Genomic DNA, 12,819 nt, shown 5'->3' with positions numbered 1-12,819 from the left:
TGCTATTATTTGGGGATATAGCTTGTTATTACATATTTAAAGTTGGGTCCTTGTATAATATTAACGTTGTCAACCTCATTTACAAGGTAGAACTTGTGGAGACTGAGATATCTATTTTTATTCATATTTAGTTCTCCTTTATAATACTGTAGAGAGGAGATAAGGGATGGCTTTTTATAAAATGGGAAGTTTGTTTTCTCCATTTGTAATATGAGCGGCAGGGTGCAGAGAGGGAGAGGGCGGCGCACGCCGTGAGGGCTCTCTGACGACGGCCCGGGGCTCGCTGACGCCTGGCGGGAGGGCAGCTGAGGCACACGTGTGAGCACGCCAAGTGGTTAATGCACGAACTAAAGTAGCGAGGCGTGCTTTTCGTCGTTACAGATTACCTCAATAATCCGCATACCGTATTGGGTAAATGCCAGAGAGGGTCATTCTCGAATTTTTCTGCTTTTGGTTCTAAATAAGCTCACTTGCTGGGTTTATGTTTATTAAATAATGAATTTATTTATTACAAATACAAGAATATCAGATAGAGCTATCCGCTCTGAAGATTTCCGGCATTGGATATGACCTTGTGGAAATTAACTGAAAGCACAAATGATTTAACAAACGGGAAAAATTGAAAACATGAGATTAAATGTCTTAACTCTGTAATGTCATTCTAAATGTTCAAGCAATTTGCTGATGCATAGCTATTCCCAGTCATAGTTTAAATTTTGCAGATAATCTCTTCATCAGGGAAAAGCCTTCTTGGCTCTTAAGTTCAGTAAACAATTCCAGAAATTCTGGTGGTTATCCAAACTGCTCACTCTGTTCTGTTGCCGTTTCTTCTCACACAGAAATGCAGTCTGCACTGCCCGGACTCTCTGCCACACTGGACTGGACTTCGGAGGGAGCCAGCTGTTCTCAGGACGTGTCCAGGGTCACACCTTTCCAGATGACTTTTGAGGCAGGTTTTGTTGTGGGTCTATAAATCACTGATGTCTTGATTCTTATTTTTGTATAAATCACCCAGAGAAAAAAAGCCTAGGTGAATCACAGTTCCAAGTTAAATGCAATAAAGCATTGACTCCCAGACTTTCCTGCACAGGTTTTTAAATCACATGGGAGCTTCTAAAACACTAATATTTGTGTCCCACTCCAAAAGGTTCTGATTTAATTGGTCTAGGATGTTGGATTAGTCCGCATGAGCTGCCATAAAAAATAGCACAGGTTGGGTGGCTTAGACAACAGTAATTTATTTTCTTATGCTTCTGGCGACTAGAAGTCCAAGATCAAAGTGCCTTGTCACTGTTTCTTCTCAGGGTCTTTCCTCTGTGCACATCTGGAGAGAGCTGTCTGTTGTCTCTTCCTCTCCTTGTGAGGATACCAGCTCTAGCCAGCTAGGGCCCCACCCTCATGACCTCATTTATGCTTCATTACAGCCTTAAGGCCCCACCTCCAAATACAGTCGCAGGGCGGGCGAGGCTTCAACATGTGAATTTTGAGGGGTGCATTTCAGTCCGTAACAGATGTCACTTGGGCTTTGTAATGTTTAAAAAATCTCAATGATTCCTAATTTGCAGATCCACTGAAACATGCCATTATTTAAATTTGTATCTCCTGAAAAAGAAAATAAAAATGGATTCCCAGTGCAGATCCTATCTGGGTACATTTTTTATGTTGGTTTACAGGTTTTTATTGATTTATTTGTAGCCCAGATTTATGAATGACAGCTGAATTCTACATTTCCTTTAACCACTATCCAACCCTCTGTCTTTCCTTCCTTTGAGTTGGTAGAGACATAAAGAATCAGAGTACCTTAAACATTCTCCCAAGAAACCCTTGGGAGGCCTTCTCCATGTTTGAACAATTCTATGCTCCTTTCAAGAGGAATGAGGACAACCGATATCCCCTGGCTGTGCCTTATCTCGTTTAGGGGAACCGAAGGGTGAACAACCAGGAGCAATCAGTGGTCAGTCAGCCCTGAAACTATTAGTGTGAAACAGCAGTAAAGAAGCTGATGCCAGTGAACCAAGGAAGGCAGCCCTAGGACAGGAGAGCGCGTGCTTCAGCCAGTCCGAACAAACAGTAATTCTTATACCTAACATTTATATATTATTTATGTTATTATAAGCCGCCTAGAAGCTCTATGAAGTGGATAGGTCAAGGATTACCACCCTATTTTACAGTTAGGAGAACTGAGGTTCAGAATTTGAATGACTTTCTGAAGGTCCTACAAAAAGTTAAGTGACAGAATTTGAACCAGTCTTACTTGGTAATCAATGAGTAATGAATGGATGCTGCTGTGTCAGTAGCCATTCGTTCAGAAATTTGTTTTTGCTCAAGTCGGCCTCACTATGCTAGAAGGTACAGAGTTCCAAAACATGTTACTTGATCCCAAGGAACATGACATCTAAAGGAAAAGGTAGACAAACAAATAATTGACCACAGTGTCATATGTGTCATGAGAAAGGTGAGCACAGAATGCTGTGATGTGGAAGAAAGGTGCCTAACCCAGTGGGAAGGGGTCAAGATCTAGAGGTCTTTTTTAACTTTTTTTAAGAGAATAAAGTTTTAGCCCTGGCTGGCGTAGCTCAGTGGATTGAGCGTGGGCTGCGAACCAAAGTGTTGCAGGTTTGATTCCCAGGCAGGGTACATTCCTGGGTTGCAGGCCATGACCCCCAGCAACTGCACATTGATGTTTCTTTCTCTCTCTATCTCCCTCTCTAAAAACAAATAAATAAAATCTTTTTAAAAAGAGAGAATAAAGTTTTTATTCACTCTCCAAAAAAGGAGAGGGGCATAGTGTAGAAAGATACACCAGCCTAGAGGTCTTGATGAGGCTGAAAAACAGTTTTTCTGGGCATAAGGGGTTCAGAAACTCGAAAGAATAGGAGGTTGTCATCAGAATGATAGTTTCTCTTTTTCCCCCTCCATTAAAGCAATGTTTCAGGAGAATCAAAATGAGCATTCAGAACACAGATCATTTTAGTTAGTCAAGGTAGCCACTGTTAATGTGTTGGTATATAGCTTTTCACATAAGAGCGGGACCCTTCAGTGTAAGGTTTCCAGAACTGCGCAGTTCCAAGCTGCGGCCCTGGAAATGGGTGGACGGAACTGAGCGGAAGTCACGATGTCTGGAGCTGAAGAGGCCAGGGGATTGTGAGACTAAGTCATTGCTTAGACTGGTCAGCTGCTCGGACGTGGAAGTCAGTCAAGGCAATGGCAGGACTTGGAGTGAGGAGGAGAGCTCTGGAGCCAGGAGTCAGCTGGTGATGGGTAAAGAAAGTTTGTAAAAGATTAGTGCGACCTCGGAGGAACAAGGATTTCTTGGAAGCGTTTGTTCCATCATGTCTCATTGTCTCTGTACTGGGCAGCTATTTAAAAGGTATTTGAATGAAGAGAGGAGAAAAAGAGGAGATTGTGAGAGACTCCACTGCATATACCTCAGCTGGGGAGAAGGCTGCAGCAGCAAGACTTAGAGCAGATGTGCAGGAAAAGCTGTAAGAGATCCTGGCCAGGCGTCTGAGTTGGAGTTATCGTCCCGATGAGCCCAGGTTGCAGATTCTCTCCCTGCTCAGGGCACACACGAGAATCAACCAATGAATGTGTAAATAAGTGGAACGACAAATCGATCTCTCTCTCCCTCCCTGCCCCCTTTTCCTCTCTCTCTCAAATCATTTTTTAAAAAAGATTTTACTTATTTATTTTTAGAGAGAAGGGTAGGGACGGAGAGAGAGGGAGAGAAACTTCAATGTGTGGTTGCCTCTCGCGTGCCCCCCACTGGGGACCCAGCCCACAACCCAGGCATGTGCCCTGACTGGGAATCGAACCATGACTCTTTGGTTTGCAGGCCCACGCTCAATCCACTCAGACACACCAGCCAGGACTAAAATCAATTTTTTAAAAAAGCCACAATAAATGAACCACTGCTTTGGGCATGTGAGGAGAGCTAATCTCAGGGAAGATTGAGGAAAGCTTCATTCAGGAGAGAAGCAAGGAGTTTTGGTTATTCCAAGTCAGTCCTGCATCCTTGGGGTCCATTAGGCTGGGTAACATGTCCCTCCAAAAACAATTTGATTTTATAAGATCTTCTTGACATCTTGATCCATTTTTATAATTATTTTTGCCATAGTACTAAATGATAAAATGGGTAGAGATATACATATATGCATACAAACATATATTTGAATTTACACCTATTGATCTCTGTATCTATCTGTTGTCTGTCTATTTAAAGAGACGGACACACTGATTGACTTTCTCCTAGAAAATCTTGTAGGGCCCATGACTGCATAAGTTTGTTTTTCAAAATATAAAGCAGTTCCTATATTCTATTGTATAATTAGACTTGTTTCTAAAGGTGAAGGCTGAAACATATACTTCAACAGCGGTTTCTGCTGCCCGGGGCTGGCAGCGTCTGTTTTTCCCTAACAACACTTACGTAAATCCACTGCTTCCGTAGGTGTGGCAGGCTGGGGGACTGGGTTTCTAACGCCCGACTATAAAAGACTGTGAAAGACACTGCACTCCGTCAGAGTGTGTCTGTCTGTCTGTCGGTCTCAATGATTTACGAATAGATCTTTAAAAAAAAAGCTATGTGCTTTGTGTTAACTACCCTCTGCTGACCTGACATTACGTCTCTTACCTTCTCAGACTGGACTAGGGTCCAGTCCTCGTATTTTGTAGCATCTCTTACATGTCTAAATCATGATACTTTTTACATTATTGCCAAAGTGATTTATTTGTATTTCTCTTATACTTAACCGTGAACTCTTCAGATTGAGATTGTTTTATTTATCTCTGTAGGCCCAGGTACATAATAAGCCCCATTAAGTGTTGCATGTGTGAATAAATACACATATTCAGTAGCTATACCTAAGCGTTGTCTGTCAGGGTCCGTGCGAGGTAGTGACAGGTTATGTAATATCTGATTCAGATAGCTACGTGCATAGAACATGAACTTTCTTTGGAGAGGCAGCATGCGCAGCGCGATGCGGGGTTTGGAGTTGGTCAGACCTGGGTTTGAATCCTAGTTCTGCCACTTAACTAGCTGTGTGGGGCCTTAGGCAAATGAATTAGCTTATTCAGTCCCCTGATCCTCATCAATAAAATGGGGCATTTCCTGCTTGCATATAAACTGCTTGTCACGTAGCAGGTGTTCAATAAAAGGTCGCTCTCATCACTTTTAATTGTAGCCCCGCTCTGGTAGCTACTCAAGGAACTTTCACTTATTTAGTTGTCTTGCTGCTAGATATAATTAGCCCTTTCTGTGATACACCCTGTAATCACCAAGGTTACAGAAGTTTGAAACTGTTCCAAGAAGTTGTTTTGGAAGTGTTAAGTACAGAAAATGCTTTTAAGAGACCATTGCTTTTCTGTGTGAACATTTATAATAAAAATTTTTATACGAAGGATATGACTATAATGTGTGCTGCAGTTACCACTTAATTACCACTATTTATGTGTGTGAATAATCCTAGATTTCTTTCCGGAATTTTCTAATAATTCTCATTCATTTTTCTAATAATTTTGTTTCTTTCTCATTATCCCCACCCATCACACAGTTCTTGATCGCTTTTTCAGTGTATTTATAAAAAGTATTAAAGTTAATTCTTTATTAGATATTTACATGTTTCTCTTTATTGTATTGAGACCTTGAGGTTGGACCATTCTTTCCCCTCTAATGTGTACCCAGTACGTGGCTCTGTACTCTCTGAGTCATCAGTAAGATCTTACTGATTTTTCCGACTATTTCTCTTTCTCATTCTCTTGGACTTCTCCCCTTTCTAGGGCACTTTTTCTGACTTTGGTTTTAGGGACACTCTAGTAAATATGGGGAACTGTTTACTACTAAAGCTTTGGAAGCAAATTAGGTATCCTTGGGAAAGTGTTTAACCTCTTTGGGACTCACTTTTTTCATCCAGAAAATGTGCGTTACAGGTACCTAACAGGGTCTGTGTGAGGGGTGAGGAGGTAATGTAAGCGAGGTAGTTCAGCACCATCCCTGGGACAGAGGAAGCCCGTGCTGGATGGTAAGTCGTGATACATTTGTGGGGCGGTGTCAGGGTGCACTGGAAAGAGCAAGGACCGTTAGTTTTACGTAGACTTAGGGCCGCATTCTGGCTCTGTCACTGAACGGCTTAGTGACCTTAGGCGAGTTGCCTAACCTCTCTGAGCCTCGGTTTGTTCTTGTTTTCAACCCACAAAGAAGGGAGAGTAAATGCCTGTCTGCAGGATCGTTGTGAGACAGCGTGCGGATAGCACCGCACGGTGCCTGCCGCACAGCGGGCTTCAGCAAGTGGCATGTTACTGTTTGCGTGTGTGCAACATACACCTTTAGATGAATTGTTTGATCTTTAAAATAGTTCTAGGAGGTAAAAAGGTTTTGCTGATTGGGAAATAAGGTCCAGAGCAGTTATGTGATTTTTTAAAATCACAGATACTTCAGTAATATTTACAGAGATAATGCTAGAACACAGGTCTTCTGGCCTTTGAGCTTTTTGCTTCACAACTTTTCAATAAAAATAAATGTTTGGAAGAATCAATTTACATTAAAAAATAGGTTTCTTTCAGTGTTTGCTTGTTTGACTTCATATTTTTTTTGAAAAGATTTTAGTTCTTTTCAGAGAGGGGGAAAGGGTGGACAAAGAGAGGGAGAGAAACATCAGTGTGGGAGAGATACATCAAGATTGCCTCTCACGTGCTCCTAGCTGGGGACCTGGCCCACAGCCCAGGCATGTGCCCTGACCTGCGACCTCTTTGGTTTGCAGGCCAGCGCTCAGTCGCTCAATCCACGGAGCCACGCCGGCCAGGGCCACACATATTCTTAATACAGGTTGACCCACACTAGGATGGTCGAGTTAAGATAGAGTTACTCTTCTCAGCTCCAGTCTGAATTACTTTTAAATTACTTTTAAGTTTGTTCCAAAAGGTGGTTTTGAGATTGTAGGTTTTACTCTGATCATTGTTCATGTGTCTCCTGAAGCTCCGTGAAATAAGTATTTTAACCAAAGAAATGATGGCTATTAGATTCCCTTTTTTGTCCAGTTCTTAGACCCAAAGAATGTTTCCCTTCAATGTCTGCAAAGCTTTTTGGGGTGTTACTTTTATAGGAAGAAATGCCGGAATTCGATCCATTTGTACTTTGGGGTTTGTACATGTGTGGTGGGTGTTGTGTTGTGTTGTTACAGGTTGATGCAAAGCCCAGAACTGTGGTGACAGATAGTCTGGTTATAAAGAATTTTTTACGCAAGGTTGTCATGGTGCACCCTAAGGTAAGCTGTTCTTTTACACAGTAAAGACTCTCTTATTTAAGTCACGTTTTCAAGAGACCTCTACTCTGTAAAATGTGGAATTATCTGGTTAATTTTCTTTTAATGACCTGATTACAACTTTTAATATTGAGTTGATTTGGTTTCCATGTCCCTAAGGCAGCCTCGATATTGGTCGTGTGACATAGCTGGGAGCCCTTGGGTGTGGAGAGAGCTCTCTTTGGGTTCTTATTTTCACTTCTTTACTGTTTCATTGTGTCACTTGGGGTACCCCTTTTTCCTCCGCTGTGTTTCATTTTCTGTTAAACCTGGGTGATGAAGCTTGTTGATTATCTTCTTTTCTAAAGTGACAGTAAGAGCAAATAAGGAAATTTTGATAAAGTACTTTGAACTTTTGAGAGCAACATTTTTATTATCGTCTGTAGCTAGGTATGTTTATAAAGATGCACACACAGCTGAGTGTGCTAATAGCTTTCCCCTTCTTTCTCTCGTCGCCTTCCTACTTCTTTGGTTGTCAGCAGGGCTCAGTGCTTATTTTTTGCCAGTCACTGTTCTAAGTGTTCTCCGTGCACTCCCTCGTTCAGCCCTCACGGCGCCCCTCGTGAAGCGGGCCTCACCGCCATGCCCGTTCCACGGCTGAGAAACTGTGGTGCGTGGGTTAAATAACCTGCAGAGGTGGGATCTGAGCACAGACAGTCTGGCTCTGGAGTCCCCTGTAACCTTCTGTGTTACATAGAAAGACAAATGTAGGTTGAAGGTATAGGAACTAGTGTGAAATAAATTTGAAGGAAGGCAAAAACGTCAGATGCGACAGGGAAGAAAAAGCAAAGAAAAAAGCATGGAATGTTCCTTGTATGACAAACAATGGAAAGAAGAGGGAGAAAAATGGATAATTCTTTTAAGAAGGGGAAGAAGTACATTGGGAGAACACCAAAGGACAGAAGGACAGGATTTCCTGATAACTTTTGACTACTTGGAATTTTAGTGTTGGATGCAATATGTTTTAAGATGCAGAATTTGAACACAGATCAGTGTGCATTATATTCAGGGTTAGTGCAAGGGAAAGAAGGCTGATGATAGAAAGAATGGCTCCTCTGGGGGTTGAGTGTGGAAGTTTTTAACCTCCACCCTGGCGCGTGTTAAATCGCACACCACTTATGTTGCAGGTCAGATTTAAGTTCAGCGTGCAGATGAATGGAGTCCTCTCTACAGAAGTCTTCGGGTAAGTCCTTACAGCCATGGCTCTGCTGCTCTTCTCAGTCGCCATTGTCCCATTTCCAGTAGGCCCAAAGGTGGATTTCCTGAGCCAGCGTCGCTTTGAAACCAATATTCTGAGACCCCTGCACTTGTTCTCTGTGAATTTTTAATGAGCAAATAGATTCATTTAGACCTTTTACGTCTTTCCCTTTCACTTGAGTGGGTCAACTTAAGAGTTGTCATTCAGCCTTGGTTAATTGGTTGCTGAATTCCAGTAATCTCTGGGGGTGGTAATAGTCATATATCAACATTTGTGTCAGGCAGAAAATGGAATTAGAATCTTTCAGATGTGGCTTAGTTTTTCCTTGCTTTGCAGGTCAGACAACGAACCAACTTTGAACCTGTCGAACGGAGTTGCTCTTGTCGTGAACTGTCAGCACTACCTGAGGTGAGGGGCAGAGCGGCGCTGTCCCCGCCACGTCTTCCTCCCCCACTCTGAGTGCGGGTGTGGCGGAGATGGAGAATGGTCTCACCTGTCGTTCCTGTCAGGTGTCAGATACTCTGTCACAAAAGTGAAAGGAAAACTTTTAAGCCATTTGTATTGAAAACTATTATTATTCATAGCTCCTTGAATATATTCCGATGGGCCTGAGGATATGTTCTCTCTCCTCTCTATGCCTTGTTTTCTTCTGTAAATGAAACAAAACACACCTTGCTAATTCCAATCCCACTTAGATATGAAAAGAGAGAACTGAATTTTTAAAAGGTTACTTGAATTCTTGGCCAGAGAGATACTATGAATGCAGAGGAATTCTTCGTGTATTATTGTTTGTGCATCAGCATTTTGCATAGGTTTGAAAGCCATCTCTCTCCTGACCTCCACCTTCTTCAGACTGCAAAAAAACCAAAAACCAAAACCCTCTGTGGAGGAGGTGGTACACAGTATGGAATAGACAGAACCCTTGTTTTGTGGTCTGTGCTACCCAAATACCGCAGAATCCAAAATGAACATGAATGATAGCGAGAAAAAAACTTACTTCTGTTTAAGTCCAACTAATTTATTTGTATTTAGTAGTTTCTGCCTTCATGTACATCCTCTGAACAGCACTGGCATCATAGGCTCTTAAGACTTGAAGAGACTGCTCACATTTTTAAGTCTGTTTTCTTATGTGTGTCCAAAATTATGCCTCAGGTCAGAATGTTGTTGATTTTTTAAAGATTTTATTTATTTATTTTTAGGGGGGAAGGGAGGGAGAAAGAGAGAGAGAGAGAGAAAAACATCAATGTGCAGTTGCTGGGGGCCGTGGCCTGCAACCCAGGCATGTGCCCTGACTGGGAATCGAACCTGCAATGCTTTGGTTCGAAGCCCATGCTCAATCCACTGAGCTATGCCAGCCAGGGAAGAATGTTGTTTATTCTTTAATATGTGCAGGAAACCGAACCACCACTGCACATATTTGTTTAGTAATCTTCTAGTACCCTATAGTCCGTATAGGTAGACGTCTTGTTACAGTAGCCTGTGGACACATTTCCCTGGGTGACATTGATTTAGAGAGAGAGAGGTAAAAGTCCATTAATATTTATTTTGTGTTTAGAAAAGAGTGTTGGAGAGTAAGCAAGTATTAAAGTTCACTAGATTCTTTCTAGGACAGAAAGGTGTCCTCATGTTTTCTCATTACTCCTATCACATGGTAACTCATCCTCTTTCAGGGAAAAGTGTGTGTGTGTGTGTGTGTGTGTGTATGTGTGTAGTCTTCTGATATCACTCAGCCAGTTTTCGGTTATTTGTGATTAAGAACCCCCCTCACTCCCACTTCTGCCATGCTGATCTTTGAATGATCTTGGAATCTTGGAAACTTCTGCTCAGAACCACTGAGTAATTTCAGTGGGTGAAATACATTTATGAGGATACAAAACTGCCACTTTTGGCAGTAAAAGCAGGATCCATGATGCCATTCCTGAAATGCCAGTTTGTCCACTCTGCCTATTTCTTGCGATTCCCTGAGTGGGAATCACAAACTCCAACAAAACTGATATGGCGGGTTATATGGTTATGCACATGCTAGAGACTATAAAAGGAATCTTGAATGCCTTTTTCAAGAATTTCTGAAGAGGGAAAAGCTAAATGTGTCTCACCTGTTTTTTGACAGTAGACCAACATGTGGTTCAACTCCGTTACTCTGCAGCAGAATCCATCCCGTTCTCGGACGCCCAGTAATGCTTCGCGTCCCCAGTGACGTGGCCGGCACGGGCTTGTCGGGGGGGCTGATACTGACTCCGGCTGCCGCCGTGTGTCCCTGCCCGAGGATCTCTTCCAACCAGCCGAATAGGATTTCTTCGGTCTCCATATCCTTTCCGTGACGGGATCCATATAATTGTCTTTGAAAATGAATGGTCACATCCCCATTTAGAAAAGCCTTAGGCATATAGCTCTGTGTCTGGAAGCCAGTAGGGTTTGCATACGAACAGAAATCAGCGTGAAAGCCAAGCTTGAGAACTCTTCCAAGAGGCCGGAAACTGTAGGGTGTGCCGCGTGTGCCACACTCGTCTCATATTGTGGTGCCGGGGGGGGGGGGGGTGAGGCTGGGACAGCCGTTTGGAGTTGAACGTGGTGGGCCTTGAGTGCGGCACTAAGGAGTGTGAACTTTACTCTCTGTGTAGCGGGAAACCATGGGATGGTTTGGGAGTTTCCAGCAGCATTATGCAGGATGGATGGGGGAAGGAAGTCAGCAATCGCTAAGTATGTGAGTGAGTGAACTGGGCGAGAGGTATTGAGTGCCTGAACTGAAAGTGTAATGGTTACAGAAAGGGGAGACTGAGAGGAATCGACACAGTGAGGCGATCAATTTGCTGTTGGAGTAGGGAGAGATTAGGGGCAGGGAATGACTGAAGTTGATATCAAGATTTCTATATCCAGAATAAACCTGTCTATAGAGCCAGACATTTTTTAAGAAGTGAAATGGCTTATTCTAGGCCTGAAGTAGAAATGTACTAGATGAATTTGGTATCTTGTTGGGCCAAAAGCAAGGAAGCTATCAAACGCCCATGAGATTATGTCAGAAGGACTTAGAAACTTCCGTTTCAAGCTGTGATAGAATAGCAGGAACTGGATTTAACTTCCCACTTTGAACAACTGAAAGATGGACAAATTATATTAAAAGATAGTTTTCATTTATTACACAATGGGTAGTGAGTTTTAATGCGTTACGCAACAGGTAGTGTGGGACCTTGGATCTGGAAAGAGGCTACACAAAAAAGTGAACTCTGTGATTGCCGCCCGTACTTGCTAGAGAGAATTTCCAGGCTACGACACAGGGAGGGAAGACATCTGCTGAATCTGTCTTGAGTTGAGGAGGCAGAGTGTCCAGGTCAGGGAGATCCAGACGGGTAGGCTTCATAGAAACGAGTGCTTGCGCGGAGAGAAGTGCGTGGACACAGAGAGAGCTTCAGAGGAGAACCCTGGAGTGTGCACAGGGCTGGGAACAGTTTATGTTCCTGTTAGGTGGGGAGGAAAGAAAACCTTGTGTTTCACAAGGCATCAAGGGTCTGCCGGAGTACTAGGGAAAAGTTAGCTTTATCCTACAGGCTTCTGTGATCCCACCTCATGAAGCTTAAAAGACCCATAATGCTCAAACTGTTTTCAACCAACCCCATAGTGTCCCAGAAAAAAGTTCAAGAATATTTACAGGATACAGAATATTCCACACCCAATAAGGTAAACTTGACAATGCTGGGCACTCAATAAAAAACTAAGTGGCGTGCAAAACAATCAGGAAACTAGGAGCCAAAAGGAAGGGGGAAAACTTCAATGGATGGAAACCTATCTAGAAATGAAACAGATGATAGAATTAGTAAACAAGGGCATTAAACCAGGTTTAACTGTATTCCTTATGTCCAAGAGAGGAAGATTGACCCTATTAGGTAAAAGACCCAAATTTAACTCCTAGAGATAAAAAGTACTACAATTTTAGGTCAGTAATACAATGTATAAGATTAATTATAGATTTGTGCATTGCAAAAGGAGAGATAAGTGAACTTGAAGGCATAACATTAGAAGCTACTTAAAATGAGACAGAAAAAGGACTTAAAGAAAATGAACAGAATGTCCATGAACTGTGGGATAACTTCAAGTGGCCTGCCTAGTTCAGGAGTGTGTAACTGGAGTCCTGAAGGGAGAGAGGGCAGATAAAACATCTGGGGGAATAGTGTCCCCCAATTTTCCCAATTTGATGAAAACTATAAATCAGCAGATCCAAGAAGATCAATGAACCCTAAGCACGAGAAATAAGATGAAAATTAGGCCCTGGCTGGTGTGGCTCAGTGAACTGAGTGCTGGCTGCGAGCCAAAGGGTCACCAGCTCGATTC

General features: G+C 42.6%; 1 protein-coding gene across 3 annotated transcripts in view; it reads left to right on the top strand.

Moving 5' to 3' along the window:
• The window catches only part of CUNH11orf80 (chromosome unknown C11orf80 homolog), a 49,396-nt gene that overhangs the window by 13,192 nt on the left and 23,385 nt on the right, over positions 1-12,819 (top strand). For 2 of the 3 annotated variants that reach the window (XM_045855390.1, XM_045855393.1), the window contains exons 4-8: positions 840-949; positions 7,176-7,259; positions 8,423-8,478; positions 8,830-8,901; positions 10,604-10,799. In XM_045855390.1, the coding sequence (XP_045711346.1) occupies positions 840-949; positions 7,176-7,259; positions 8,423-8,478; positions 8,830-8,901; positions 10,604-10,799 (518 nt within the window). The remainder of the gene's footprint in view (positions 1-839; positions 950-7,175; positions 7,260-8,422; positions 8,479-8,829; positions 8,902-10,603; positions 10,800-12,819) is intronic. The other variant, XM_045855391.1, reaches the window with a different exon arrangement.

Source organism: Phyllostomus hastatus, unplaced genomic scaffold, assembly GCF_019186645.2.
Source record: "Phyllostomus hastatus isolate PE091 unplaced genomic scaffold, TTU_PhHast_1.1 phas_scaffold_11, whole genome shotgun sequence".
NCBI classification, from domain to species: Eukaryota; Metazoa; Chordata; class Mammalia; order Chiroptera; family Phyllostomidae; genus Phyllostomus; species Phyllostomus hastatus.
Note: the sequence above shows the minus strand (reverse complement) of the source record. Positions and strands in the feature narration are given on the sequence as shown.